General features: G+C 50.1%; 3 protein-coding genes across 5 annotated transcripts; 2 read left to right on the top strand and 1 right to left on the bottom strand.

The window, feature by feature from the left end:
• Nucleotides 1–987: 987 nt before the first annotated feature.
• IRF6 (interferon regulatory factor 6) lies at nt 988–9034 on the top strand. Its single transcript, XM_052815467.1, has 8 exons — nt 988–1135; nt 5135–5311; nt 6219–6423; nt 6873–6995; nt 7099–7245; nt 7455–7847; nt 8264–8382; nt 8697–9034. The coding sequence occupies exons 2-8, from the start codon at nt 5138–5140 to the stop codon at nt 8916–8918; spliced, it is 1383 nt and encodes a 460-aa protein (XP_052671427.1). The 5' UTR covers nt 988–1135; nt 5135–5137; the 3' UTR covers nt 8919–9034.
• A 680-nt stretch (nt 9035–9714) lies between these two features.
• Nucleotides 9715–10919, top strand: C19H1orf74 (chromosome 19 C1orf74 homolog). The gene has a single exon (XM_052814943.1). The coding sequence runs from the start codon at nt 9771–9773 to the stop codon at nt 10596–10598; it is 828 nt and encodes a 275-aa protein (XP_052670903.1). The 5' UTR covers nt 9715–9770; the 3' UTR covers nt 10599–10919.
• Nucleotides 10920–11559: 640 nt separating this feature from the next.
• Nucleotides 11560–27661, bottom strand: TRAF3IP3 (TRAF3 interacting protein 3). 3 transcript variants are annotated; one of them, XM_052814938.1, is made up of 16 exons: nt 27124–27661; nt 23888–24246; nt 22518–22632; nt 21914–21971; nt 21661–21685; nt 21203–21232; nt 20832–20927; nt 16775–16846; nt 16381–16521; nt 15509–15646; nt 15113–15248; nt 14286–14348; nt 14147–14206; nt 13438–13607; nt 11973–12245; nt 11560–11825 (listed from the first exon to the last, which is right to left on the bottom strand). In XM_052814938.1, exons 2-16 carry the CDS (start codon nt 24188–24190, stop codon nt 11742–11744), a joined length of 1764 nt encoding a protein of 587 aa, XP_052670898.1. In that variant the 5' UTR covers nt 24191–24246; nt 27124–27661; the 3' UTR covers nt 11560–11741. The 3 variants fall into 3 exon arrangements, with proteins under 3 accessions (XP_052670898.1, XP_052670901.1, XP_052670899.1); XM_052814941.1 differs by having other exon boundaries at nt 11973–12086; XM_052814939.1 differs by lacking the exon at nt 27124–27661 and adding an exon at nt 26809–27117.
• Nucleotide 27662: the final 1 nt, after the last annotated feature.

Here is a 27662-nt window from a genome sequence, read left to right as displayed (position 1 = left end):
CAGGTACAACTAACTGAACCCACCTAAAATCCACCATTGCAGTGCTATCCCACAAAGAAAACGTTAACCTTTGAGTGTCACTTATTGTCTTTTGCTTATTGCCAGAAAGATTTTATTATGTGCTGACAAACTCCTGCTAATTGTTACCTCTGAGTGGCTACATCTCAGTGGTGAATGAAGCCTGAAAGATTTGTCTTGCACGTGGTGCCTTGCGAGGCAAACTTTCCAAGAAAAATGCAGAAATACATTTTCTCTGTGCGTGAAGGTTTTCAAAATTTTGTGTGGTTCCAAAGTCTTGGCACAGGATTGAGCTGAGCAAGTCAGCCTTTCCAAAACCAGGATGCTGCGCTATCCATAGTGTTCACAATGGGAAGGAGAAGGGAAATTCCCGCTGTTTTTTTCTGGTTCGTTGAAATTGAATGGTGAAGTATTGTATGATCTCTTGAAACCAAGATTCACCACTGAGTCACGGTTCTCCACCTACAAAGAAAAGCAGCGAACCGGGAGGCTGGCGGAGACCGCGGTGGAAGGCTGCGGCCGGGCCGGGGGGCAGATGCTGCGGGTCCCCCCCTCGCAGCCCACGGTAGGTGTGCGGGCGGGGAAGAGGAAGGTTTTTACGCGTTTCGGAGGAAACCGGGTGCCCGCGGCTTCGCGTTAAGGACCGCGGATTTTTTGTCTTTGTTCCGCGCTGTGGATCGGCTGGGCCAAATACGCTTTGCACCGCGGAAAACAAAACCAAAACCCAAACCCGGAGCTTTTCCTTTTGTTTTCTTTCCTCAACACCCCACCAAAAAAAAAAAAACCCCAAACCGACGAGAGACGCGGTAAAACGACGGGGCGGCGGAGACCTCGGGGCGGGAGGACGCGGGGCTGCCGCAGCTCCGCGGAGAGGAGTCCCCCCCCCCCCCCCCCCCGTGGCCGTGGGCGGAGCGGGCGGCGGCGCGGCTGCGCCCGGCGCACCTGGGCAGGTGAGGGCGGGGCGGGGCGGGGCGGGGCTGGCGGTGAGTGTCCGCCGCGGCCGCGCTCCCCTCGCCCCGCTGCCCGGTGCCGCCCCGCCGCTGCGCCCACGCGTGGGCCCCGCGGGGCGGCCGAGAGCCCCCGCGGGCGCTGGAGCCGGTCCCCGCCCGCCGGAGGGGTAAGTTCCAGCGGTGGGGGGGTCGCGGTGCCCGGCGGGACCGACCCCCACCCCACCCGACTCGACCCCCGCCGTGGATCCGCCCGGCGGCTGGTGGGATCGCGGCGCGGCCCCTCGCGAAGCCCCGTTCCCGCGTGGGGCTCTTGGCCGGGGAGCGGGCTCCGTGGCGGGGGGGGGGGGGGGGGTTGGTCGGTGCTGGAAAACGCGCGGGTGGCCGTGGGCAGGTTGGCGGCTCGGGGGCGGGCTGGGAAGGTGCGGGGGGGTCCGGGTCCGGGTCCGAAGGCAGCCGGGGGGTAAAGATGTAACAGACGTTTATGTATAGCTCCTTTCCCGGTCTGCTCCCGCGGCTTGTGCTGCATTAGCCCTAGGCTACATCTTTCAAGTTGGCGTAAACCGAGGCCTAGAGTTAGGGCGAGGGTAATATTTACCCCCCCACCCCGTTCACCGGCAGCTGCTTTTGGACCACAGCCGTTACCACCCCCAGAACCCAAATTATCTGTGACAACTCATGCCCCTTCCAACTTAATGGGCTGTCCGGGCATGGCAGAGGGCTGAGGTTGCTAGATTTGGGCGCAGGGACTGTGGATTTTAAGAGTTAATTGTGCTCAAGGTGTGTTGCTTGCCCGGCGCAGGGCAGGGGAGCAGGGGTGGCTGCTAGAAAACTGATGTCCACATCTCTGAAACGTGGGAACTATAGGTTCCCAGTGTTGGGAGGTGATGAAGTGTTGGATACTCAGATGAAAATTCGGCCCATTTCTCTGTGGAAACGTGAATGTGAAGGATTGAGCCGCTTCTCTTTGAAAAAACGAATACAGATCCACAAAATACAGGATAATGTAATCAAAGGTAACGAGCGTGGAATGAGGTCTGTGGTATCACAGCGATGAACCCAGAGAAGACCCCTTCCTTCTTCAGAGGCTTCATGAACAGGGTGGAGCGGGAGCACTGAACACACCGAGCATCTGTGTGGCAGGGCCGAGACTGGCTTCAGGTCGCGTTTTCCTGGTGCGCTGCGTGTTGTTACGCTGGCTGGCACCGCACCAGAGCCCCGAGAGTCACCACGGCTAACCAGGGCTGTCCCTGACCTTGGTCGCTCGGCCGTCAGGGAAGTGGCTGCAGGATGTCTGCTCGTTCCTCAGTTTGCTTGAGTTGTTCTTGTTGGGGCAAATGTCTCCTCTCCAAGGAAAAATGTCTGACTTATTATTCCCTGCACCCCAATTATTATTTACATCTCTGACCAGAGATGCATTTAATGCAGCACAGGGATGTGCTAATTACCCCCCCACACCGGCCAATTTGAGTGGGAATAAAGCAAACCGGAGGATTCCTGGGTATGTGCACTGAGGAGTCCTGAATGAGGGCCAAGCCTCCCCTGGCAAATCCAGTTAATGGCGTAAAGACGTTCCCCAAGCTCACCCTTGCAGCTCTCGGAGCGGGAGCAGCCTCTGGGGTAAGTGAACCCCACTGGATCGAAGTTGAAGGTTGTAAGAGGCTGACTCACCGTCTGAGCCCAGCAATGGGATTCAAGTTGATTTGCTCTTGGTTATTGTGTCAACAAGTCATTGGTGATAAAGGGTCATAAAGCATTGTAATGTCGCGTATTGACAGACGCTGTCTGTGATCCGAGGGACAATTCAAACCTAACACGGCAGCGCCAGCACACCCTCCATGTCATCAAATGTATTTTGTTTGGGAGAGGCATGAATTTTTCTCCCTGTTGTGTGGGTTTGAATTTACTCCTGGTCTTGCAAATGTGTGTGTACGCAGTGTATGTTATTAGAGGCAGAGGGGACTGCTTGTAAAGTTAAGTGTAAAAGAGATTGTGGAAGCAAGCTTTAGTTAGGATTTCTTTGTTACAATGACAAGACACTTTTTTCTTTTGCAAGGGAAATCGATACCTGGTTTCGGTCTCAATTCGAAGTCCGGGATTAACCTGGACTTTGTGTCTTTGCAAACACGCTACTGAAAGTTTAATTCTGATAGCATTTTTGACATGGATAACTAATACAGCAGAGTTTCAGAAGCACAAGAATAATTTTGATGATTGCTTTCTGATCCTTTGCAGCTCTTGGGAAGCAGTCTGCTAACATGCCCAGGTCCTTGACAAAGCACGTTTTCAAACTGTTATTTAGAGACGATTTGCAATTGAATCTGAACATTTTCTTTGCTTAACAGATAAAATAAGTTGTGTTCAGATTAATTTTGTGTGAACACTTGCATCTGAATGGGATCTGCAGGTGTTTGAACAAATAAAACCTGTTCCTAGCCTAGTTCTTGGACAGAATTTTTTAATCTTCTCTGTCTCTGCTACTAGACACATTTTGCAACTCCCGCAGCAGTATTCAGGGCTTATGGCAAACGTTTTACTTATCTTGTAACTGCTTTATTTATGGGACTATTTGTAATTTCTCGCATCTCTTTGAAGATTTACAAATGAATTTGGGAGATACACCTCCTAAGCAAATGTGTAGCATAAAAGTCCCCTCCCAAAATCTAAAGATACCAAATGCTGCTGCTTCTTGCCAAGGGACAGTCGTTAATTTTGTTTGTTTGGCTTTGTATCTGTTCAGCACAAGAAAAATATTGTTGGTTGACTGCAAATGTAGTAGCAACACAGGGCTACTTAAACAACAGATTTGATCAGTTAACTACAGCATTGTTTTTTAAAAAAACTTAAACATTAAGTCAACATCACTCGATTTTTAGCACGAGTGCAGGCAGACTTGCGGTTCATGTCCTTCTGGATAAACATCCTGGTTATTATAGGTCAGTGATGTTTGCGAATGACTATGCTGCATTCAGAGCATTCATGAAAAAGCCGTCAAATGACTTTCAGAAGAACGTCTGTCCCTGTGATAAAATGGTCCTCTCCGCTTCAGCCTGACGCTTCCACCTGTACCTCAACTGGGCTGTGGTGGGTTGACCTTGGCTGGACACCAGGTGCCCCCCAAGCCGCTCCGTCACTCCTCTCCTCAGCAGGACGAGGGGGGAGAAAATAAGGTGGAAAAAAAAACCCTCCTGGGTCAAGATAAAGGCAGTTTAATAAAGCGAAAGCAAAGGTCGTGCACAGAAGCAAAGGAAAACAAAAGATTTATTCTCTACTTCCCATCAGCAGGCGATGTCCAGCCACTTCCCGGGAAGCAGGGCTTCAGGATGCATAGTGGTTGCTCCGGAAGGCAAATGTAAATAATGAATGCCCCCCATTCCTCCTCCTTTCTTAGCTTTTATTGCTGAGCAGACATCATATGGTGTGGAATATTGCTTTGGTCAGTTTGGGTTGGTGTCTCCTCCCAAGCTCCTGCCCACCCCCAGCCTACTGGTGAGGGGGGAGCATTGGAGAGACAGCCTTGATGCTGTGCCAGCACTGCGCAGCAGTAGCCAAAACACTGGTGTGTTATCAACACTTTTCTAGCTACCAATACAGAGCACAGCACTAGGAGGGCTGCTATGAGGAGAATTAACTCCCTCTCAGCCCGATCGAGCCAGATCCAATACATGGGGCAAAAGCCTCTAATTCAGTGCATATTAGTTTTTCTCCTCCTCAATGCAAGTCTGACACGACTGAAGAACAACTAGATCAGATAGGCCTCTTCGCTAAGGCGTACGTGGAGGCTTTTGAAATCCTACTGCCTGTTCTTGCTGTGGCTTGTTTGTGGCTTTATCTCCTGCGCAGCGTTTACAGCTCAGGTTTGATTGGGGCTCGCCCTCCACGCGCTCAGTTAACACAAATAACGTGCCTTCTCTGCACTGGAATATTTAATAGTGAGTTGTTGTTCTTGTAACAATTATGGTCCCCGCTTAGTGATGCGTTTGTAACTCCTCCTGGCAGAAGAGTCATCTAGCTGAATCTGAATTAGTGGTTTCAATGTGCAGTAACGTAACAAACAATAGCAGTAACACGGCATAGGGTCATTTGTCATGAAATTAATTTTTTTTTAACACATATGAGTCTCAACTAACCTTTAGCAGTTGGTCTACTATTATCCCTGTCTTTTGTAGACAATGGCGTTACACCCGCGAAGAGTTCGCTTGAAGCCGTGGCTGGTAGCCCAGGTCGATAGCGGTATGTATCCCGGCCTTATCTGGCTAAATCGAGAAGCAAAGCGGTTTCAAATCCCCTGGAAGCATGCGACTCGGCACAGCCCGCAGCACGAGGAGGAGAACACCATCTTCAAGGTGAGAGAGGGGAGAGCTCCGATATACTATGGCTCTTAAACAGAGACAAAGGGTTGAATTGTTGGCCCAGGAGCTGGACAGGCATCTCAGTAGCTGTTTCCAGGCACATTCTGTCCTATTTCTTTGACCTCAGAAAAGTCACTTTGTGCACCTGGATGCCAAGCTTGGTGCTGCCTGAAACGGTGTTGAGTTCTTTAACCCTTTCTGACCACCAAAGGCCAGACAATGTCCGATTGCATGGATTCTGGAAGATTACTGCTATTTGCTTCATCTTCTTGGTTTAGGATGTGGTGGCTGGCTTGTTCTTAGCAGCAAACCATTAAATGCTGTTGCATAAATCTTAAGAGGTCCACCACAAACTTCCAGTAGTCATCACTGCTGTCCCTAATATTCTTATCCCAAGGGATTCATTACAACTCCTACACTCCTTTGAGGAATTTCTGACCTCTGCCTTGGAGGGATCTTGGACTGATAGTCTGATTTTGGGGTGAGAGAGGGAGAGGGCCATCTGGATGCCTGTGGCTGCTCTTCCACTCCATTTTAACTGAGCCCATTCCTCCTGCGCAGGGTATGGCTGTCAAAAATGACTTGATGTTGAACCTAAGAGATCTAAAAAAATTCAGTGCACAATCCTGTACAATTTATACTTTCTTAACTTGTATGAAGATGCATGTTCAGAATTGCTAATGGTTTTTGGAAATTTGGATTTACAGCTTTTTTTTCCTCCCCCTTCTTTTACTGGGAAAAAACTATTAAAGCGGGAATTTCCGTTGTTGTTATCGGAAGAGCTATAGTTAAGACTTCTGCAAGAGAAGGATTTTACAGTGAATTTGTTTGGAAGTTTGATTTCTGATAAAAGCTGCTCTGTTGAGAGGGCTGGACTGAGCACAGTGTACTTTGTCCCCAGGCATGGGCTGTGGAAACGGGAAAGTACCAGGAAGGAGTCGATGAGCCAGACCCTGCAAAGTGGAAAGCCCAGCTCCGATGTGCTCTTAACAAAAGCCGGGAATTTAATCTGATGTATGATGGCACCAAGGAGGTGCCCATGAATCCTATTAAAATTTATGAAGTGTGCGATATCCCGCAGTCCCAGGGATCAATCATTAATCCAGGTGAGGGCCTTGCTGACACAGGGCTGGTTACTGAGCAGGCGTTTGTCCAGTGCGAGTTCCTTTCCCTCCGCAGCATTAACTCTCAAGCTGCCTTTGTGTGCAGCAGAAAGCAGCTGCCATGCGTAAGCCCGGTTGTACTTAAACTAAGAGGACTCTGAACCATAGTGTACCTGTACCAAAATTAATAAAGTTGTATGCAGTTGCATGCTTTTCTGCTAAACAGTCCAATGTTGGCAATAGTTTGTATCCTTAGCTCTCTAGAATTATATATTAAACTGAAAATAGTATGTTGTACAGATCAGATTTGTCCTTTTTTTACTTGTATTCAGAAAATACACAAATTTCCAATATTGTGCAGCGCCAACATGAAGATTGCATTTATTTTTTCAAGAAATGCATTGCAGTGTTTCACACTGATCGACTACCCACAAGAATGTGCTTGTTTGCAGGTTCCACTGGCTCAGTTCCGTGGGATGAAAAGGATAATGATCTCGATGATGAAGAAGAGGAAGAATTGAATCAATCTCAGCATGTCCCTATTCAAGAGACATTTCCATTTCTTAATATCAATGGTTGGTGGCATAGACTAATGTATTAGTGAAGGTATTTTCTTGTAAATTGGTGCATGCTTGAAATAAAATCTTGGTTTATTGAAGAATTGTTTCCTTTTTGTAGATTCTCCAATGGCTCCAGCCAGTGCAGACAACTGCAGCCCTGAAGCTGTGTGGCCAAAGAATGAACCTCTAGATATGGAAATGCCCCCAACCGCGCTGCAGCATGACTTCTTCAGCAGCCCTGAGCTCTGGATCAGCTCTCTGCCAAGTACGTATATGGATTTGTAGCGCTTCTGTCACTGTACTTAAAAAAAGTGTTTTGACTTTTTTCCTGTGGCTGTTTGCTTGTTAGCATGGAGAACTGTGTATAGTTTAAACATCCCTGTGACTGTAGCGTGGATTGCATGGTGTGTCTCTACTGCTGATGCAGTACATATAAAGGTCCAGGAAAAGCCATACTGACAGTGTCTCTCTCAGTGACAGACCTAGAAATCAAGTTTGAGTATCGAGGAAAGGAGACTGGACCGACGACGACTGTAAGCAACCCGCAGGGATGCAGACTTTTCTATGGAGAGCTGGGTCCTATGCCAGACCAGGAAGAGCTCTTTGGGCCTATTAGTTTGGAGCAAGTAAAGTTTCCAGGAACAGAGCAAATCACCAATGAAAGGCAGAAGATCTTCACAAGTCGGCTGCTGGATGTTATGGACAGGGGACTGATCCTGGAGGTCAGTGGCCATGCCATCTATGCTGTCCGGCTCTGCCAGTGCAAAGTCTACTGGTCTGGTCCCTGTGCTCCTTCCTCCACCACACCAAATTTGATCGAGAGGCAAAAGAAAGTCAAACTCTTCTGCCTGGAAACATTCCTAAGCGGTAGGTAACTTCTGCTTCTGGAAAATAGCTTTGGATACTGGTCTGGGCACTTGGTGGCACTACTGGAAAGGGTGCTCTGCACTGGGGCTCAGCCTGGACGCACCAATTAGTTTGCTTGTGCATGGAGCGTGGGTAGGGGTCACCGCTTCCCCAACTTCAGCGGACCAGGGAGCAGGTGCACATCAGAAGAAAGTGAATGTACGCTCATTTAATGCTCTGAAAAACATCGGAGGGCCTTGCTTTTAAAGAAAGCTCTTCTGGGTGCAAGAAATAAGCTTTACTTGTGTATGCGTAAGAGGTGGCTCTGGCAAAGGACAGTGTGTAGGTAAGACCTGGGATGACGTAATGAGATGGGATGTGGTGAGTGTTTCTAACCGAAAGAGGACAAGCCCACAGCATTCTGCTTTTCTTCCTAGAGCTGATTGCCCATCAGAAAGGACAAATTGAGAAGCAGCCACCGTATGAGATCTACTTCTGTTTTGGAGAAGAATGGCCTGATGGAAAACCCAGGGAGAGGAAGCTGATTGTGGTTCAGGTAGGAGCTGAGGCCCTGAAGTGACACATGCCAGCCTTGCTGGGGCTGGTGCGTTGGCTCTGGATCGATGCCCACGGATACCGGAGACCTCCTCTTCTCTGTTGTGGTTACTGACCCCGGGAAACCCCAGTAAGGCTGGTGGGTTTTGTCATGGCAAATACAAATGCTACGTGTGCCGAATAGCATCGGTCTGTGACGACGTTTTAGGTTATTGTGGAAACCGTCCCCTGCATCCAGGGCAGGGGATTCCGGCAGAATAACAGGAATATACTGTGTGACCGTTAGGCTAAAACAACTGGCTTCTTCTTAAACAGGTCATTCCAGTTGTGGCCCGGATGATCTACGAAATGTTTTCCGGTGACTTCACGCGTTCCTTTGACAGTGGCAGTGTGCGGCTCCAGATCTCTACGCCCGACATCAAGGATAACATCGTGGCTCACCTGAAGCAGCTGTACCGGCTGCTGCAGAACCACCAGGAAGGGTGGCCGATGCAGACCCCCGCCATGCACATGGCGCAGCCGCTCCCGGCGCAGTGACAGATGCTTTGCTTTGCCCCATGGTTTCTTATGTTGTACATACAGAAAAAGTTATTTCTTAACGAGTGCCCTGCCTAAATCTGCATAAAACCTGTAAATCTGGTCATCTGATGCAATTTCAGCAGTCTATGGTGCTTTTGTTTTGGAAGTGTTCAAAACAGAGGGGATTACAGGAATACCTTTACCCCCTTCACTGTTTCGAGCTGTTTGCTTAAGCAACTAGTATGTATAAATCAGATTTTCAATACTGTCATTTTTGTTAATCCACTATTGATACATTGTATATAAATACTTGATTATTGGCCGGGAGGGGGGGTTGGGAGAAATAATCTGTGCTCTATTAAAACCGCCTGGAGAATATCACCTTGTCTAGTTTGACTTTTTAACTGGTCTCTAGCTGCAGGCTGGGAGGCTGACACTTGCTTCCAGTGTGCTTTTTTTTTTTTTTTTTATAGGTATGTATACACACACACTATACACGCATATATATTTAAAAAAAAAAAACCAAACCAGCTCGGCACGCTGTGAGGAGCCACCTGAAGCTGAAAGCACGCTAATGCTCCAGCTCTGAAGGCTGGGCGATGGCTCTCAGCTGCGTCCCCCCTCCAACCTCTGGCTGAGGGCGATGGCAGCGGCCCGCTCCTCAACAACCTCTTCCTCATCGATGAGGCCGCTGCCGCCTGGGCCTGCCCGGGGAAGGCTGCTCCACACAGGCCCGGGCGAGCCCGGGCCTAGGCCGGGGCGGAGCGCCTGGAAAGGCCGCTCCGCCCCGGGCCACCGCCTACGCTAGCGCCGAGGCCGACCCGGAAGCGGTGGGCCCGGCTTTGGTTTCTCCTCAGCGCAAGCGCGGCCATGGCCGCGGAGGAGGCGGCGGGCCGGGCCCTGTCGGTGCCGCGGCTGGTAGCGGCGGCTCGGGAGGAGCTGGGGACCGGGACCGGGCGGCGGCGGCGGTGGCCGGCGGCCCGCGCCCTGCAGCTAGCCGGGGAGGTGCTGGCGGTGGCGGCGGGGCTGAAGCCGGCCCTGCTGTACGACTGCGGCGCGGCGGGCCCCGCCGAGCTGCGGCGGTACCTGGCCCGGTTAAGGGAGGCCGGGCTGGCCCCCCGCCGCCTCCATTTGCTGGGCGCCCAGGGTTCGGTTGTGCTGCTGCAGCCGGGGCTCGCCCGGCGGAGGCTGGCAGCCGTGCTGCGCGCCCGCCCGGCCCCCTTCGTGGACGTCTCGGCAGGGCGGCGCGGTCCGGCCATCTGCGGCCCAGCGGAGGCCGAGGCCGTCAGGGGCCACCTCGCCGCCCTCCTCGCCCACCTAGGGGCTGCCGAGGCCGCCGGCTCCGGCCCCGTGTCCTCCAGCGAGGTCGTCGCCGCGGGCTGGAACCTGTGCACCGTCGTCGGGGTGCTGCTGGGCTACCCGGCGGCGTACGCCTTCGCCGCGGAGGAAGGTGCCGAGAACTGCCTGGCGCTGACGCCGCTGAGGGTGTTCACGGTCCAGGCCTCCTGCCCCAGGATAAAGGACGGTCTCAGGGTCCAGATCTACTCCTTCAGCATCCCGGAGAGCCTCTGCGCGGAGCTGGAGGAGGTGCTGGGTGCCTGGTGCGAGGAGCTGAAGGAGGCCTTCAGCATGCAGAGTGACTTTGTAGATCTCTGCATTTCGAGTGAGGTCGTGTCTCTTCCAGCGGTTGCCTTGTAAAGCACAAAGTCAGACTTTCTGGCCTGTTTCTCACTTGCGTCAGGGACTGAGGCGAGAGATCTGGTTCCTGTATGTGCAGCCCACTGAGGCACTCTCAAGAGGCCCCTGAGCACCAAAGGCTGAATTTTGACAATCTCAGGGCCTGGACCTTGTGGGCCGGTTGCAAATCAAGCAGGTGTACTTCCCAGAAGACCAGTGTGTGGGTGTACGCACTCACAGCTGCTCTGCAGCCTCCATCTGGACTGTGGAGTGTGCCCTGTCAAGTCAGGGTGTATTTATTTGCTGCGAACAGCTGAGGATTAATAAAAAAGTTGACCAGCACAGTGTTTTGAATTTGTGAAGTTTATTGTAGGCTCCATATCCTATTTACTACTCCTGCGAGGTGGTGACACGTGCTGCCTCGTAGCTGAGCCTGCGCTTGAACAAGGGGCAAGTGCTACCGTAAAACCTGCACAGTGCAGCTCCAAAAGGGGCTTAAAACCCCTGTCCCTTGTTGAATTAATGTGGCGCTGGCAGTGGAGGGGAAGCAGCCGTGGCTGTGGGGACGCTTGGCCACGAGACAGGTTAGAAGAGCGGTGGGTTGAACTGGGCCTGGAGGGTGGGAGGTGGGAAAATTGCTCGGGACAGGCAGTGCATGGGGGAAGTGCGGGGGGACTGTGCTAAAAAGCCTCCCTGAGCTGGGTGTCTTTGTCAGGTATCAGCAGAGGTGGTCCAGGGTCGAATACCTCCCATTCAGGGAGGCAATAAAAAAAGGAAGAGAATTTTGTAGTCTTCTCAGCCGCCGGGCATGAAAACCAGGGAGGCTGGATCCCAAGGGCACGGGATGCCCCATCCCTGCTGCTCTGTCCCTCCTGACCCCCCTGAGCCCCGGCAGCAGCGGCTGGAGTGGCTTTGTCCCTCAGCGCCGCAGGAACTGGGCAGCACAGCCTTCAGCTGAGGCAGAGTAACCGAAGCAGCCAAGGGAAGGAGCGATCTCCCAGCATTTATTGGAGCCACAGGAGTTTGTCTGCAGTGAGACCAGCTCAGGAAATGAACCAAACAGGCAAGTACAAAACAGCAGACGGTGCACTGTGGCGAGGGTGCGTTGCTGTTGGTGAAGCAGAAGTCAGTTCCTGCAGTGACGTCGGTCATCGAGAAGATCCTTCATGGTCTGTAACTTGTGAGGAAGATGGCTATGGCCATTGCTATCACTGCCACCAGGAGAGGGATCCAGTGACCGCGCTGTCTCTGCAAGGAGAAGCAAGTGTTACTAGGAAATCCTTCTCATCTCATCCCTAGCAAACCTGTCATTCATCTTTCTGCACTGCAGAAATAAATGGGGGAATTTTTCCCGGTCCGAAAGCACTGGGAGTTGGGGTGAGGAACACCTCCCACCTTTGCCTGCTTGCTCTGGAAGTGGTTGAGCTCGTCCCGGCACTGGCGCAGCCTGGTCAGGCAGGAGCGGTACTCCTCGCTCAGGGCCTCCAGCTCCGAGCGCAGCTCCGTGCACTGCAAGCACAGCAAGGGGCCGTTAGCAGGAGGGATCCCCCCACTTTTGTACACACCGAGACTGGCAGGGCTCCCGCAGCAGCTGCAGCGCTTCGCCCCTGCACGGGCACCGCAGTTAGGGGGGATTTTCACTTCTGCTACCTGTGTGTCCATATGTACCTATAGGGGACAGAGCAGATCTCAGTGTTACTGGGAATACAGTGATAGAGGCAATTCCGGGTCCGTTACCATCCCGTGACGTGCTTGGCTTCGCTGCCATCTCTCACATCGCATGGGAGAAAGAAGCAATAGTTACTTTTATGACCGTAGAAGTGTGCAGGTCAGAAAGATGTGTAGTGCAAACTCGTGGCAGGGTTTGCCTCTCATTCTGAAATTCATTCTGCATTTCACTGACTGCGAGAGCAATTGCAGAGACCTTTAAAGCCTCTGAGACATGGGACAGGTACCTTGGTTGTGCTGCACAACCCCAAAACCCAGGGAGTGCCTTTTTTCCTAAACGGCCACACAGCAGCATGAGACCCTGCTGCCTTCCCAGTGAGCGGTGCGTTAGCAGCAGCTGTAGAAGGAGGCTGCCTGTGCCCAGAGGCTGCAAGAGCCACGGCTGCGGGGGCAGCTGGCCCCCCCAGCTGTTCCCTTTTGCTGTGATTGTGCTTTACAAAACCCTTGCCCAGGTGATGCTGGGTGATGTGTGATGCTGGTGGTGCACTCACCAGTGGGGGTAAGTAGGACAAGCTCTTCTCCTGTGTGGCTCTAAGCTCTGCTATATTAAGTTATAAATCCTTTTTTTATAAATCTTTGCTACTTGAGTACTGCTGTAAGAACTCTGGGGCTGTTGGTTGGCAGACGGCACAGCTTGATAGGAAAGAGCCTGTGAGAGGCCAGAAAGCTTTGAAATTTTTTGCAGCCCAGTTGTACGGGCATTGCTTTTGTTAGCAGACGCTTCCTGTTATTTGCAAGCCTCTTCTCTTCCTCCTCTCCTTCCTTTGTGCTCAGGGTTTCAGCTCTTAAAGTGTAGCTTTGGCTTTGGCTTTGGCTTTTCCCTGTAGACTGTTGAGGCTGTCCTGTCTGTGAGAGCAGAAATGGGTTTGCATGGAGAGGGTTCTGCTGCTATAGCCCTGGGTGCCAGGTGGCGGGTGCCCTGCCCTTGCAAGCAGATGCTGCATTGAGTGTTTAGGTGAGGCTGGTATCAGTATAAAAATTCAACAGAGATAATCCTTACAGGAGATACCAAGCTTAGATTACTTCCAGGAACTTTGGTGCATTGCGTTGTGCTACTGCTGGAGCACTTACACCAGCAGCTCGCTCCCCAGCAGGGAACTCCATCCCAGCCACGATTCAGTGACTTCCTCACCTCATTCTCCTTTGCTGTAAGCTGGGATGTCCTTTTCTGCATCTCATCCTTCAGACTTTCTTCTCCCTCCTCCTCCTCCTCCTCCTCCTCCTCCTCAGGGTGCTCTAACAGAGCGTTTTGTTTTTCCTTGGCAGGAGTGAGAGGTGGGGTCTGCGTGGTGAAAACCTGGTCTAGAAAACAGTCAGGCTTCTGATGAGAAACAGGTCCAGGCTTTCAGTTTGCTTTAGATCTTGTTTACTCAGCACAGTTTAAAGATAATATTTGTGTGCTATGCACACAGCAGAGGACACAGGAGCTGAGTTAGTTATCACAGGCTTGCCTCTGCCATAGGTACAAGTTAATCATCTTTAGATGAATGTTTCTAAGTAGTTGCCAGAAATGGAGAGGAGGGAGAGTTAAAATGCCTTTTATTGCTTTTTTTCAAGTATAGCTGTAACTGCAATTATGAACTGGAATGTATTTTGTTTGGAAAAAAAATGGCATAACCACTGAAGTAGAACTTGCAATTAAATTCATTTATTTTTTAAAGTGTTTGCCATCATAAATACACTTATGTTTTAATGTTAACTAGCTAAATATAATAACTCGCTTTGTGCAGCTTTAAAATAATCCTTTATTCTAAAGCAATGTAGACTTCTCCCAGAGGCAGGTCTAAAGTTCCTGTGTCCAGTGAGAGGAGTGCTAGGTGGGAGCTACAAAGTTTGCTGACCTTTCCTTTGCACCGCCACCTCCTGGGTCTTCTCTTCCTTGGTCTGCTTCTGTATCAAGTCTGTGAGCATAAAAAGCCACTGTTATTGTCCACAGCACTAATACAGGTCTCTTACTTAGCACATCTTTGTGTTACTTACTGTGCAAATGGCTGATTGTTGTCTCCAGCATTACCTTCTGATTTTGTTCTTTTTGCAGTTTATCTGAAATAATGATAGAAGAAAATCACGGTTGATGTAAATCTCTGTGTATCTTTATGCAAGGATGGCAACTTTCCCTTTCTCCACATGTGTAAAGTGGCGTGGATATTGTTGGCTACGCTGAACTTTCTTCTCTGAAGGGATGTGATTTTTAGCTGTTAATTGCCCTTTCAGTTTTGGCAGCTTTTTATAGTGTGCCTTAGATTCTATTAATTTATGGTTTATTTTGAAGCTGTTCGTGTGAGACCTGTTATGAAAATAGTACTGCCACCCATTTACTCTTCCTTAATTGTGTTTTAAAACAGCAACGTGAAGTATGTGTGAGTTTCCTTGCCTCTGTCTGAATTGGTGCTTTAGGATGCTGTTAGCACATATTTATACGCTGGTAATATCCACCACCAGGCAGCAGCACCTCAGGCAGTGAGGGGTGCTGCCTCTCCACCCGAGTGGGCTGGCATTGCTGTGTTTGATGGGTCTGATAAGGGTGCAAAAGTCCTCATCAAAGCTGAGGACTCATCCTTGATTTTTTTTTTCAGGTCTCCCATTCCATCCTTTCTTCTAGAAAAGCCACTTGACTTCTCTGAAGCCCTTTAATCTAGTTGGAAATGACTTTAGGGGCCCTTTGGAAACCAGAAATTTCTTGGCAAGCTGAGGCGTGGCAGCACATTCGGAGAGAGCGCGCCTTTAGTGTGCGTGTGTACTTGGCTTTATGGACCAGGATTTTAAGACTATTTTCCTTATACCCTCCGTTCCCCTGCACGCCGTACCTTCGATGGCGCTGATGTGTTCTGCCTTCAGGTCGTTGTCCTCCCGCAAGGTGCTGGCTCGCTGCTGGAGCGCGGTGTGCTCGCTCTGCAGGCTGCGCAGGACCTGGCAGAGCTGCGTGTTCTGCGTGTCCGCTTGCTGGGGGCGAGAAGAACCCCGGCATCAGCCCAGCCCCGGCACCGTGCCGTGGGCAGCTGGCGAGCACGCGGCGTTGCCGGCTTTCTGGCAATGAAAGGCAGCCCCGAGCTGAGGACCAGGTTGCACGTGTGGCTGCTGTGCTTCATCAAAAGGGCTTTTTTTTTTTTTTAATACAGGGATTTCAACCTGGGGGCTTCCCTGCTTGCAAATCGGAAAAGGTGAACTCCCGTGGATGCTGTTCCTGCGGGGAACTAACGTACCTGCAGTTTGCTTTGCAAAATGTGGAAGCTGTTTTCGAGCTCGGCGTGGGCTGTGGTCATCTTGGTCAATTCGGCTTTGAGTGTGGTGTAGTGCTCTTTCCAGAAGGCAGCGTCCTCTCTCGTTGCTGCCAGGCTTCTCTAGGGAAGAGAGCAAGGACCCACGGGTGGGCTGGGACCCACGGCTCGGTGGGACCGTGCCAGACCACCCTGAATAATGTCTGCAGGCTCTCGCATCGGCTGGCCTGTGCGTGGGGCTGGGGCAGAGCTGCTGCCTCCTGCACCACGGTTATCGCAACCTGCGTGGGGCTGATGCCATCTGATGGGCAGAGCGAACACGGGCAGAGGGTTTGCTGTGGAACCTGAGTTCCCACGCTGCAGGGAGGATTTAGAAGCCTGGTAGTATTTGGGATAAGACTTACTTGTTTTTCTGAAAATACCAGATATCATGTGGGTCAAAGCAAATCGCTACCTCCTGGGGAAAAATCTATTTTCATATAAAAGAGCAACTCCAGAAAAAGCATCTCTGGAGACCTTGTGCCCTGGATGTCTCTGTGTGTGGCTTGTTGCTCCCTGTGTGTGTGCAGAGCAGGGAATGGGATGAAGAGGTGGTGGAGGAGAAGGGATTACACTTAAAGCTGCCAAACAGCAGTATATTTCCCTAACTTGTGTTGTTTTTAATAAGCAGATATGTGGCTCACAAAATGAGTGCAGGTTGCCACTAAGCTGCTTTGGATATTGCTCAGTAGCTAAAAAATGGTACTTTTGCATCTTTGTTGCTAATGGTAAGCTAGCCATCACCTTTCCCTGAAATGTGGGGGCTCTTTGTTTTAATCTAGTCTGACTGTGACAAAGCCAGGTGTAAAATACGTTACCTGAGAGTTTTGCAGCTGCTGTTCTGTTTGGAGTTTGTCCTCCAGCATCTTCTGAAGAGCCTCTTTTGCCTTCTGCTCATAGGTCTGCTTCTGGTCCTCCATCTCTATCAGGATCTTCTTCACACACTCCTTTGAGTAACTCTTTAAAGGAAGAATTCAAGTGTTTGACATATTCCTAATCTTGCTAAGCCTGAATATTAGCAAATCCAGAGTGTGTAAATGCTAATGCTCATTTGCTGTGAAGCATTGCTTGGGCAAAGAGGAAAAAATGTTTTCAGATCTGTATCTAATCAGATCGCTCTAGAAACTGAGACCCGACCTAATTACATGGTTCTGTATTTTGTTTTCATGCCTTTCTTCACCCATGTTTGTTTCTCAGTGAATCAGACATTACCTGGGTGCAGGCCTGCAGCTGATTTTCAAGTGCCCTTAGTTTACACTTCAGTTTATCTTCATTCAGCTGACCCTGGGGGAAAAAACAATTGAACGGATGTGTGGAATCATGAACTAGGCAAGATGCCCCCAATGTTTTGTTAGTTTGTCTTTTGACTCACTTTCTACCTTCATCTATAATATTGTGGCTAAATTTGGTCAAAGTCTCTCCAACACTTAGAGTTCAAATAATCTTTCACGATCTCAGAATAAATGGGATATGGGGAAACTAAAACTTTTATGCATTGAAAAATCTCCTGAGGCAGTTCCACTGGTTACTGAGTGCAGAGCAAGGGGATTTCAGGTTGGTCTGGATGGGTCTGGCAGAAGCCTAGCTGCTGCCTGTCCCTGCGTACAGCCCTGTTCCCTGGCTGATGGTTCCTCCCTGCAATGCTCCTTGCTTAAAGCTCCAGCTCGTGCTAAGGTCTTGTCTTGCTGGCTCCCTTAGGAAATAGGTTGGGTCTGCATTGCAACATCTAGCAGTTGGGCAGGGGGATAGAGGGCAACACTGATGATTCATTTTCCTTATTATAATCTCCTCTCAGTCTTCATCAGGCTTCTTGGGTTTTGTGAAACCAGACTGCATGCAAATTCAGATAAAATTTCTAGCAAAGAGTTTACGTAGGCTGTTTTTCTACCACCGATACTGAGGACACCGGTATCCTCTCTGCTTACTGCTGTTTGAAGTCAAGCCTCTGAAAAGCAGCTCCTTGATGTTACAGGAATAGCTGTTAGACCCAAGCAAAACCAGATTCTCTGATGTCTTAGCACTGTTAAAATTTGCACAGAAGTAAGTTTACAGTCCCAAAGACTAAATCTTCTCAGTTCGTTGTTGGTATGAAGAGCTAAAGGCTCTATCCTCTTAGAAAGCAGGTGGAATTTTGAAAAGCAATTTTATATGTGAAACATTATGCCTAGTTTTCCTCCGCAGTTTATTTTGTTCTGCTATCTGCAGAGGTTCCCGTTGGAGGGTGGTGGTGTGACGGCCGTTGTGCACAGATGTAAATGACTGTGCAAAGTACAAGGCAATAGAGTGCTGGGCCCTTCCTACGCTTCAGAGCAGAAATGAGCTGGCAAACTCCTTTCATGGAGATGCAGCTTATAAATTGGCAAAAGAACATAAGAGTATGAAGATTTCCCTAAATGGAATAAGCTGCCTGTCAGGGCTGTTACCAGAACAGCATGGCAGTGAGGGGTGAGTGAGTATGTGCACATATGTGGGAGGGCATAAGAAATTATGCTTCTGACCAGAAAAGTTATGTGAGCAAATCTTTGTCAAGCCCTTGTGTTGAAGATTATCTACATGAAAGGGGCTGTTTAAAAAAAAAAAACCAAACAAAAACCCAACAACAAAAAAAACGCCAAAACAACCCCCCAAACCCAACCAAACAAAACCCTGACCCACAACTAAACAAAACAGCAGCACCCCCCCCCCCGTAGCCACCATGGTCAGACAGTGATGGTTTTTCCTCTCATCTGCAGTGTCTCCGGTGACACTGTTTGAACACGACCTGGGGATCCTTGTGCTGCGCCTTGCTAGAGAGCCCAAAGACACCTACTTGAAGCCAGGCAGAGGAAAGGATTAGGGCTAACACGCTCAAAATACGCCCGCTCTTGGAAATACCAGATTTGAGTCCTCTGTAGCCCTCTTCAGAGAGTCTGAGGTTACCTGAATGGGCAGCTCCAAGACTTCTCTTAAACTCTTCTGCATTTCTCTACCGCTGTCATTTAAGTGCCATACAAGTATTTTAAACTGGTTTTGGCTGACAGCTGTAGTGTTTTGGATGTCCTGTGATCGGTGAGTTCTCTGATACTCCTTCCCTTAGTCATTTTAAACAGCTGGCTTAAAGCAATAATAGTAAATGCTCTTTCTGGAAGGCTTCCAGTTTGCCCAAATGTGATGCTTGTGCTAGAAACTAAGTCCACATAGTAGTAGTATTACACTGGAAATGACAAAGAGCTTAAGATCTGCAGAGCAGCAAGGTACTTCCAAAAGTCAGGCTCAACTTCAGAGGTCAGGAAGGGAAGAAAATATATTAAAGTAGCAATTTTCTTCTTTAAGAAGAGAACGGCTCAAAATTAATTACCCTTAATAATCATAACTGAGACTTACTTAGCTTCCTTCATCTGGCAGCATTTCTGAATCGGCTAAGCAAGTTTTACAACAGGTGGGGGATTTAAGGTATGGACCTGTGGTTGGAAGGGGTGTCTAACCTAGAGGTAAAATCGTGGGAGGGGGAAGGAACAAAATGCTTTATCCCTTAAGTTTAATGACATCCCCATACTCCTGCATAGCATTCACTTGCTCCATCAAGCCAGAAGCACCCAGAAACACAAGCAGCACCTCAAAAATGACTCTATGGCTGTTTCAATAGCATTTCTTTGAAACCCGAAATATTAGAAAGGATTAAAAAGCTGCTGCAATAAGCATTTGGTATCTCACCTGGGCCTGGAAATGGGCAACCAACCAACCATCAGTTTCCACGGCACAGTGTTACGGTATAGGACCTGTCCATCCCTCCCTTTGCCAGCACCTCCCGGAGAAGCCCCTTGCCCCCAGCCTGCCTCCCCCCGCGCAGCTCCCGGGGGATCCCTCCCAGCGCGCGGCATCTGCCTTGTTTGCTCCATTGGGTCCAGTGCCAGCGGCGAGTTAATTTTTAGTCTGATGAAAGGCTGAATGCAAGAGGCAGCAGCAAAGGCTTTCTTCTGTAGCAGAGATAGCAAGAAGCAAAGAGCACCCACCTGTATCTAATCTGAGGTTTCATGGCTACTTCCTGCAGACTGTGTCAGGGTGTTTTTTCCTGCTCATATTATTTGAAGAAGCAAGTGAAGGCGGAAGTTTCTAACCACAGAACATATAACACAAGGGTTTTTTATACCATCTCACCCAATCACTTGCTTTTCTGTCCCAACAGAACTTTTAAACCACTTTTTTTAATGGCACAATGAACTGTAAATTAATATTTGATTTAATAACCCTATATAAAACACTTCATATGTTGCATAAAATGCATCACCTTAATTTTACCTTCTGATAGCAAAACCGAATGGGCCCTGGTTTGGTGCTGCCCAGAGGATTTTTTTTGAGCTGTGGGGAAATAGTTTGATGCAGGGCCACAATTCAGCAGTGCACCTAAGGCTAAGCAGGTGCGCCAGAGCATCATGGTATTGGGTCCTGCGACCTGTGTTTGGGGCCCAGAATACACCCCCAAAAGGAACCAGGGCAGTGGTGTGTTTGGAGGATGTCCCCGCAGATCCTAGCAAGGAGCAGACTGGGTGGCCGGGGGCTCGGCAGGAGGGCTGCGTGTGCTGGGTGGGGGTTTTTAGCTGTTGTGTTCTCAGATTAAGAAACAGCCTGTCTTGCCCCCATCCAACACAGTGTTTGCCAGCACTGGGGTGCACCAGTTGGGTGCATCTAAAATTTTTATTTTGGTCAAAAAAAAAAAAAAGGTTCAAAATATTTGAAACTTGTTTTGACTAGGGAAGAAAACTTGGTGCAAGGTGGTTATATGGGTTTATTCCAATTCTTTTCCCCACTTATACACTTCTGTTTGACTTTTATTTAAGGAAAAGTGGGAAAGGCAAGTATAAAAAAAAATAAAAACAAAACCCAAAAGCTTACAGAAGAAAAGGGTTTTACGCTTCCAGTTGATCTGAAAGCAAAGTACATTTTGTAACAATCCTTTGGGGCACAAAAGGGAAAAACGTCAAGCAAAGTGACTCCGTAACTTCTGAGTTTGTGTTCAGCCCTCCCTAAAAAGAAAGGTGACAGCAAGGAAAGAGGCAGGGCAAGCAGCTACTTGCAGGCGAACGGTTCTGCAGAGTGTCTTGTCTGCTAGGTGAACAGCATTGCATTTTAAACCTGTAACATCAGCACCGAAGCCAGGCAGAGCTAGAGCTTGGCTCCGAGAACGAAAGGGAGACCCGTGGGTTGCTCTTGCTTCTGCACACAAGCCCCGTCCCGCCGAGGCAAACCCCCCCCAGCCCCAGCAGGAATCGCCTCCTGAGCTCTCTGGTACCTGCCAGGATTTTTCTGACGCTTGCAGCAGCGTGGAGAAAAGCTCCTGCAAAATCACCATCTTCTGCTTGAGCAGCAGCTCGCGGTGCAGGGCCTCCTGCGAGGAAGGGGAGAGCTGGTCAGAGGGGACCCCCGGAGCTGGTGGGGACGGCAGCCTGGGTCCCCCCTCCAGCTCAGGGTCAGGGCTTCTGCCTCGCGGGGGGGTTCGGACAGGTCTTTGAGTTCAGTGGCTTATCTGTAGGCTTTTTTGGCCACATTAAAATTGGGCATGTAACACCCCTTCATTTAATAATAATAATGATTTTAAAAGTATTGTTGTACTTGCTGAAGGCCTGCTTTCCCGGTGGGTACTTAACAACATCTGGTACCTACCTTCAGGTAGTTGGACAGCTGCACTATTTCCTGAAAGGGAAAGGGCAAATGTTTAAAAATGATAGGATTGTTTCAGTTTATAAACATTTTATGAACTGGCTACAAAATCCAAATATTTTGAAATAAAACTGAAGTTAACAGCCTATGTCTGGGTGGAGGATGAGTGCCTGCTGGGGTTCGTTTGTTTGGTTTTTCCAGGGAAGCGAAAATATTTTCTGCAGCAACTTACATCATTGGAGTTACGGTATCTTTGCCATGTAGTGTATCAAATCAGGGCAGTTACTGAATGAGAACAGTAGATATCCATGGGACAGAAGTGCCTTTCTCTCCTATAGCAGCAGTGTCATCATTTTTGAAACTATAGAAATTTAGCACCAGTCAGTGTCCTGGTCAGAAATTTTAGAAACTGATTTTGTTTGCAGGAGTTCAAGGCTAGTTATTATCTGTGTTTTGCTTACCTTGTTTAAAACTGCTATTCCACAACTAAAATAAAAAAAGACAGTGCGTTACTGAGGTGAGGGCGATGTGGGGGTCTGCAGCAGTCCATGGCTCTGGACACTAGCTGCTCCCCCCAGCCCAAGCAGAGCGTGGGTATTTGTGCAGCAAAAGCTTGTGCTGAGGTGAAATGCGTTTGGGCTTGGGCATCGGAGGCTGCTGCCCTGCAGGTATCTGAATTCAGAGCCCGGGGAGGGAGGGGGATGACCAGCTTACTCTGTCTGCTGGCTTGAGTCTTTCACTCCTGCACTGGGATGTGTAAGGGTCTGGGTTCCTGTGAAAGCAAAGCGAAAGGATGTGAATGATCCCCCCATCCGAGGGGCCGTGAAGTTCTTCTGTTTGGGTGTCCATCTCTGCTCGCAGGGTGGCATTGCTTCTAGGACGGAGCACAGTTGTTTAAACAGCATCCAGTAACACAACTCAATAGGGACAAGACACAAAGAAGAGTCCTACTCTGATGGACGGAGAAGTAGAAGTTAAGTAATCCTGCAGACTGAAGTTGGCCCCCAGACCCCCGGATGATCTGGGACACTTACAGCGAAGCCGTAGGTCAGAGCGTCTGCTCAGCAGCACCGGTTGTTAAGCTGTGGGCTGGGCTGGTTTATCCCTCCACGGGAAAAATATTTTTAACACCTCCAGTCTGCAGGGGAAACTCGGACTGGGATGGTAAAACTTAGTGCAGGTGTGGGGCTGCTGGCAGGGAAGCTCGGGCTGGGGGGAGCTACTGGCTCGTGTCCCAAACCACTCGATGGAGATTAGAGGTGGGAGGGAAATGCCGCGGCTGCTGTTGTGCTGGGAGACCCGAGCATCCCTCGCCTACCTTGGGTGTTCACGGAGGCACCTCGCCTGGGGACGGCTCCTGCCAAAATGCCGAGGGGGACGCTGAGGCCGAGCAGGGAGTGTGCAGGGGGAAACGTGGGGCAGCTCCACGGGTGCTGGAACGAGAGGGCAGCCCAAGTCAGCATCTCTCCAAAATGGGCTGTGAGGAATGGAGGGGAAGGGGCTGTGGCTGTGTCAGGCTTTGTACCTGCAGTGACTGGGTGAAGAGCATCAAGGAGGTGCCAAGAAACCATGGCAAATCCACAAGGATCTGCTGCTTTGGCTGCAGCAGCTCCAGAGCTCAGTGGGGAAGTGGGAGAAAACCTGCCGGCTTCTTGGGGGGATACAAGAACAGGACAAAGAACTCCCCCCCCAGAGCATCTTGAGATATTTTTTGAAAAGATGAGGACTTTGGTGGCAGGGAGCTGGGTCCTGGCTTGGGTCTCTGCTGCCATTTGGCTGCCTTGGAGCAGAGGTACCTGTTCTGCCCTGGCTTCCCCCCAGGGCTGGGGAAGCAGAGCGCTCACCCCATTGCCCCGCTGCCTGCCCCCCCCCCCAGCCTCCCGCCCCTTTTTACCTCTGCAAAAGCAAACAGGGGAAGGCAGCCTGCATGGGCCATGTGCATGTAAATGCTTGTTCCAGATTCCTGCTGTCTAGCAGGTGATTAAACCTGGTGAGGTAGGTAATTGCACGCTCTTGTGCTGCAAAGGGAGCTTGAGGGCGTGCCTGTGTAAGTCATCTCGTGTTTGACTGTCTCTGCTCACGTAGGTTTGTGAAGCCCCTAGGATGAATTCACAACGTACCAGTGGAACTGTTCATTTTGCACGGGATGTTAAGTTTTAGAAGGAAATCTGTTTGGCACTCAGACTGGGGTGTGTTGCATTGCATCTTTCTATAGATGTTATTCAAGGCAGTGAGCTCACTGTTAGTGGGGCAGCACAGGGTAGGTAGTGAGTACCAGGGAGTCTCCTAATTCCTGCACCCTTCCTGCTAACAGCGAAGGTGATGGAGGGAAGCCAGGTGTCTAGAGCTCAGTTTTCAAGGGTAAAAATAATTTGTGTAAGTGCAAAACTGTAATCTGGCAGCTAGGATGTGGGGTTGTGCTTGGGGGAATGGCCGAAAATCTCCGTCTGGTTCAGGGTTGGCAAAACAGGAGAGGAGCACGCCGGGAGGGAGGGGACAGCATTTACCCGTGCCCGACTCGGCAGTTTGTAAGGAAATGCACGCTTTTGTCTGTGCGTTCTCACTTTTGGGCTGTACTTTGATTTGGATCCCGATGCGGTTGCGATCGGTGGACAGGCTGCGGATGCTTCAGTGGGTGCTAGCTGGAGCGGGCAGAGCATTGGGCTGCGCTCCGGGGGCAGGCGTTACCTGGAGCAGGGCGAGTGGGCTCGCCTCCACCCGTGAGGAGGGCTCCGGGGGGACGCGTCCTTCGGGATCCTGTCCCGGCAGCGTCCTTCCAGCATCGCTTGCCAAGTTTCTCCTCCTCAGGAACAGCCTTTGCCGGGGGCTCTGCGACGGCTGCTCCGCTCCCCTCCCGAGGCGGCGGCAGGTCGTCACGTTGTTTCTCCGCCGGAGGTTCTCCCGCGTCTCGTGCCGCCGCTCGCACTTCTCGTCGTAGCTCTCGCTCGCGCGCCTGTGCCGCAGCCGTGCCTTCTCGGGCTGGCCGATCATGTTGGGCGCAGCTCTGCCGGTCTGCGACAGCCCCGTCCGCTCTGGGGTCCTCTGTGCTGATGACACCAAGGGAAAAGGCACGATTTGAGTGAAAACTAATTATTTCTAGGATTAAAGGAATGTGGGGTATTGGACGCTGATTCTGGAGTCCTTGTGCAATGGATGGAAGCGGTGTTCCTAGGGAAATCTGTTGTCCGTGAACACCATGCTGTTCTTGCTCCTCTGTCGGGTGGGTGCTGACCTGGGGGATGCCGGGAACAGAATTTCAAACAATTAACGCAACCTTGTGAAGCTGTCCTCACTACCAAGTAATGATGCTTCCACTGCTTCCTCTGGGAGAATTCCTTTCCTGATAAAATAAAATCCCTCTTATTCAAACCGATTCTTTTGTGTGTGCTGTTACGGCCCTTTAGCCAACCTAAAGAAAACAATGAAAACACAGGAAGAGCAATAGCTGCTATTTCTGCAGTAAATATCTTTTAAGCGTGTGTTTCTTTTGCCAGTTGTTTTTTTGATAGGGCCAAATATAGTGGTGGTGTGGTGTGACTTACTCTCCAAGCAGTTGCATTGTGTTTTTTAGTGTTGGCTGCCTTTTCTGTGTGCACAGAGGGATCTGGAGCAGGAAAAACCTTGCAGTGTTGTAGGGGGTTGGCTGGGGTTTTTTGGGTGTGTGGTGGGGGGTTTTTTGGTTTGTTTTTTTTGTTGGTTTTTTTTTCAGTGGAGTGTCTGGCAGGTCTGAGCACACCCACTCTCTGAAGACCACAGCTGCAGAGTGCTGCTTTCTCTTACCCCCGGTTGCTCCCTCCCTCCCCGGCTCTCGGTTCGGACGCTGTGTAACGCTTTGCCCTCTGCTTGTTGACCTTCGCTTCTCCTCCCACAGCCTTGCTGGCTGCAGCCCCGGTCTGCCTGTTAGCCAAGCTGTGCCTTGGTTCCTTCACTACAAATACAAGCGTTAGTGACCGATTGTTACACTTTGGGGTTAATTCATTGTTCAGCTGTGCTCAAGAACTGGGGTCACAGGCTCTCAATGGTACCAGTTTGCCTCAGGCACAAATTCTGCCTCCATTTCTGGGGACTTTGTGGCCCAAACAAGGCAGTAGCCTTGCCGAAGGAGTTGCTCCTCCATTTTGGCACTATTGCACCGTCTACATGTGCACACAGGCTGTAGATATGAAACCTCCTCCCTCTCTGCTGACTTCTCCGCACAGTTGCGAGCCACCAGTGCAATGTTTTTTGCTGGACTTTGGTCATATCGGGTGTATTTGGGCCTTTGCCTCTGCAGCGGTTACAAGAGAAAGCTGAGCAATGACTACTGCTCTTCTTCCTTCCTCCCCTCGAGCGAAAGCTGTGTCCCCCTCCTGTCCCCTCGCCCCATCGGCAGTGAAAAGGCTCGTGCACAGCCCACGAACGTTGTTTGGAGGGTGCCCAGCCCTGAGGGGCTCAGCCTGGGAGCTGCTATGGCCATGTCTGGTGTGGGGCTTTTCTCATTTTTATTAAATCATGTTAATGTAGGAAGGGGGGGGGGAAGAATTTTAGTGTCTGAAAATTCAAGTTAAATGTTATTCAGTGTTAAACCACCAAAACTTCATTGGTCTCATTCTGTCTCGAGCAATTAGGAAGTTGTTGAGTCTAAATGGAAAAAAAAATGGGAACAAGTAAGCCCCATTTACACATATAATACTTCCGTGCTTTTTAGTCTGCATTAAAATCTGCTTGATAATTCCTTTTATTGTCCTTGTGCTAGCTGTGGTGTACTCAAAGCTTATTACTAGTGCTGTCTTTTCACTGTAGATCCTTCCTTTGGAAGGAGAGCGGTGCTTTTGGGTCTTGCTCTGGACAGGGAAGGTGCCTGCAAACCCACAGCCAGGACACTGCTCCTAGTGCTGAGCCCGCGTGGGATGGGGGCTTCGAGAGCCCTGAAGTATGGCACTTGCTTGTGTGCTTTTATTCATTTTTATTGGAATAGTCTCTCCTTTGAATAGCTTCTGAAGTGTTTGTAATTTTAGCTTAAATTTACTGAAGGATCCCAACAGTATTTCACTATTCAGGTGTTTCTTATTGTGATACACTTACAGCTGGAGGAGTCTGGGGGTATAAAAGGCCGAGCCAGTTATTCCCTTGCAGCTTTCACGTCCATACCATAACAATCCCACTGTGCTCACCCTGGGCCTTTCCTTTTGGTGCACGCCTGCTTTCCTTGGCCCAGGAGGCAAGGCAAGGTCTGGCCAACAGCTTCACACCGAGAAATGCAAGTTGGGTGTACGCCGACACCCCACAATGTGCTCCCTTGAAGTTGGGTACGAACTCCGTAGCTTGGGACAAAGTGAGTATCTACAGCCAAACTTCTCCGAACTCTTCAGGACAATTTAAAAGCCTTTTCCAGCTAATTTTCCTTAATTTTAGAAATGGCCCAACTGCACATTCAGTACAGACCTGGGATGTCCTGCTAGGTCCCAGCCCTTCCCGTCAGGAATAGCTCAGCCCTTCTCCCACCTGCCCCTGGGCTGCCCAGCCTGTCACAGTGCATCCCAAGAGCAGCTCTTGTAACAGCCTCAGTTAACCAAAAATGTGCTTTAAAGCAAGGTAAAGCTTAAAGAAATACACAGTCCATTACTCACCCCAAGCTGAGCAAACTGTTGAGGCCTTCTTGACAAGCTAATACTCTATTTCCTCTGTTACCCCAAATTACCCTCTCTGATTAACAAACATGTCCTTTCTCTTTGCTTTCCAAGCTGTTACACTTCTCGCTTCAAGGGAAACCAAAAAAAAAAAAAAAAGTCTTCTTGCTGGTTCATGTTACAGCCTCCCAGTGTCAATCATGTAGGCTGAAAACGGGGTGAAAAAAGAGGAAAAAAGGTGCACACCGCTGCCTTTAGCACGGCAGCCTCCGCTCCCCTCCATCCCTCGCCGGCCCCAGCGCTGCGGGCACTTACCTGGCCCGAGGGGTCCCGTCCTACCCCTCGACCGCTGCGGAGGAGCGGGGTGAGCGGGGGGTTATCGGGCGCGAACACGCTCCAACTGCCATCTTTGTGCCAACCACCTCATTTTGCTGCTCTTACTCTTTTTCTCGCTCTGTAAAACAGGAAATGTTGCAGCCGCAGCCGAGCCCCGGTTCCTGTCTCTGCTCGCAGCCTGGCTCGCGGGGGGATTTGGGTTCTCTTGGGCCCCCAAAGTCTCCAGCTTCTCTCTAAGCAGAGCTAGCAATTATCTTTTGGGCCATCTCCCTTTATTGGTCTCCGACACACGGAGGTTGAGTGCTGGTTCATGGAGCTGGCTGTGGCACTCTGTGACCGAGTCTCCCTGAGCTGCTTTGGGGTAGAAAAATCCAGACTTAGGGAAGTACAGTAATGCTATTATTTTAAGGCTTCTTGCAGATTGGAAAGGAAAAAAAGTGTGTATCGGCAGCTAAGGAGAGGTCACGAATGGCAGAAATTCATTAAGGTCTTTAGAGAAGTGAAAGCTGTGTTAATGC

The sequence above is a fragment of the Harpia harpyja genome, chromosome 19 (assembly GCF_026419915.1).
Source record: "Harpia harpyja isolate bHarHar1 chromosome 19, bHarHar1 primary haplotype, whole genome shotgun sequence".
NCBI lineage: Eukaryota > Metazoa > Chordata > Aves > Accipitriformes > Accipitridae > Harpia > Harpia harpyja.
Note: the sequence above shows the minus strand (reverse complement) of the source record. Positions and strands in the feature narration are given on the sequence as shown.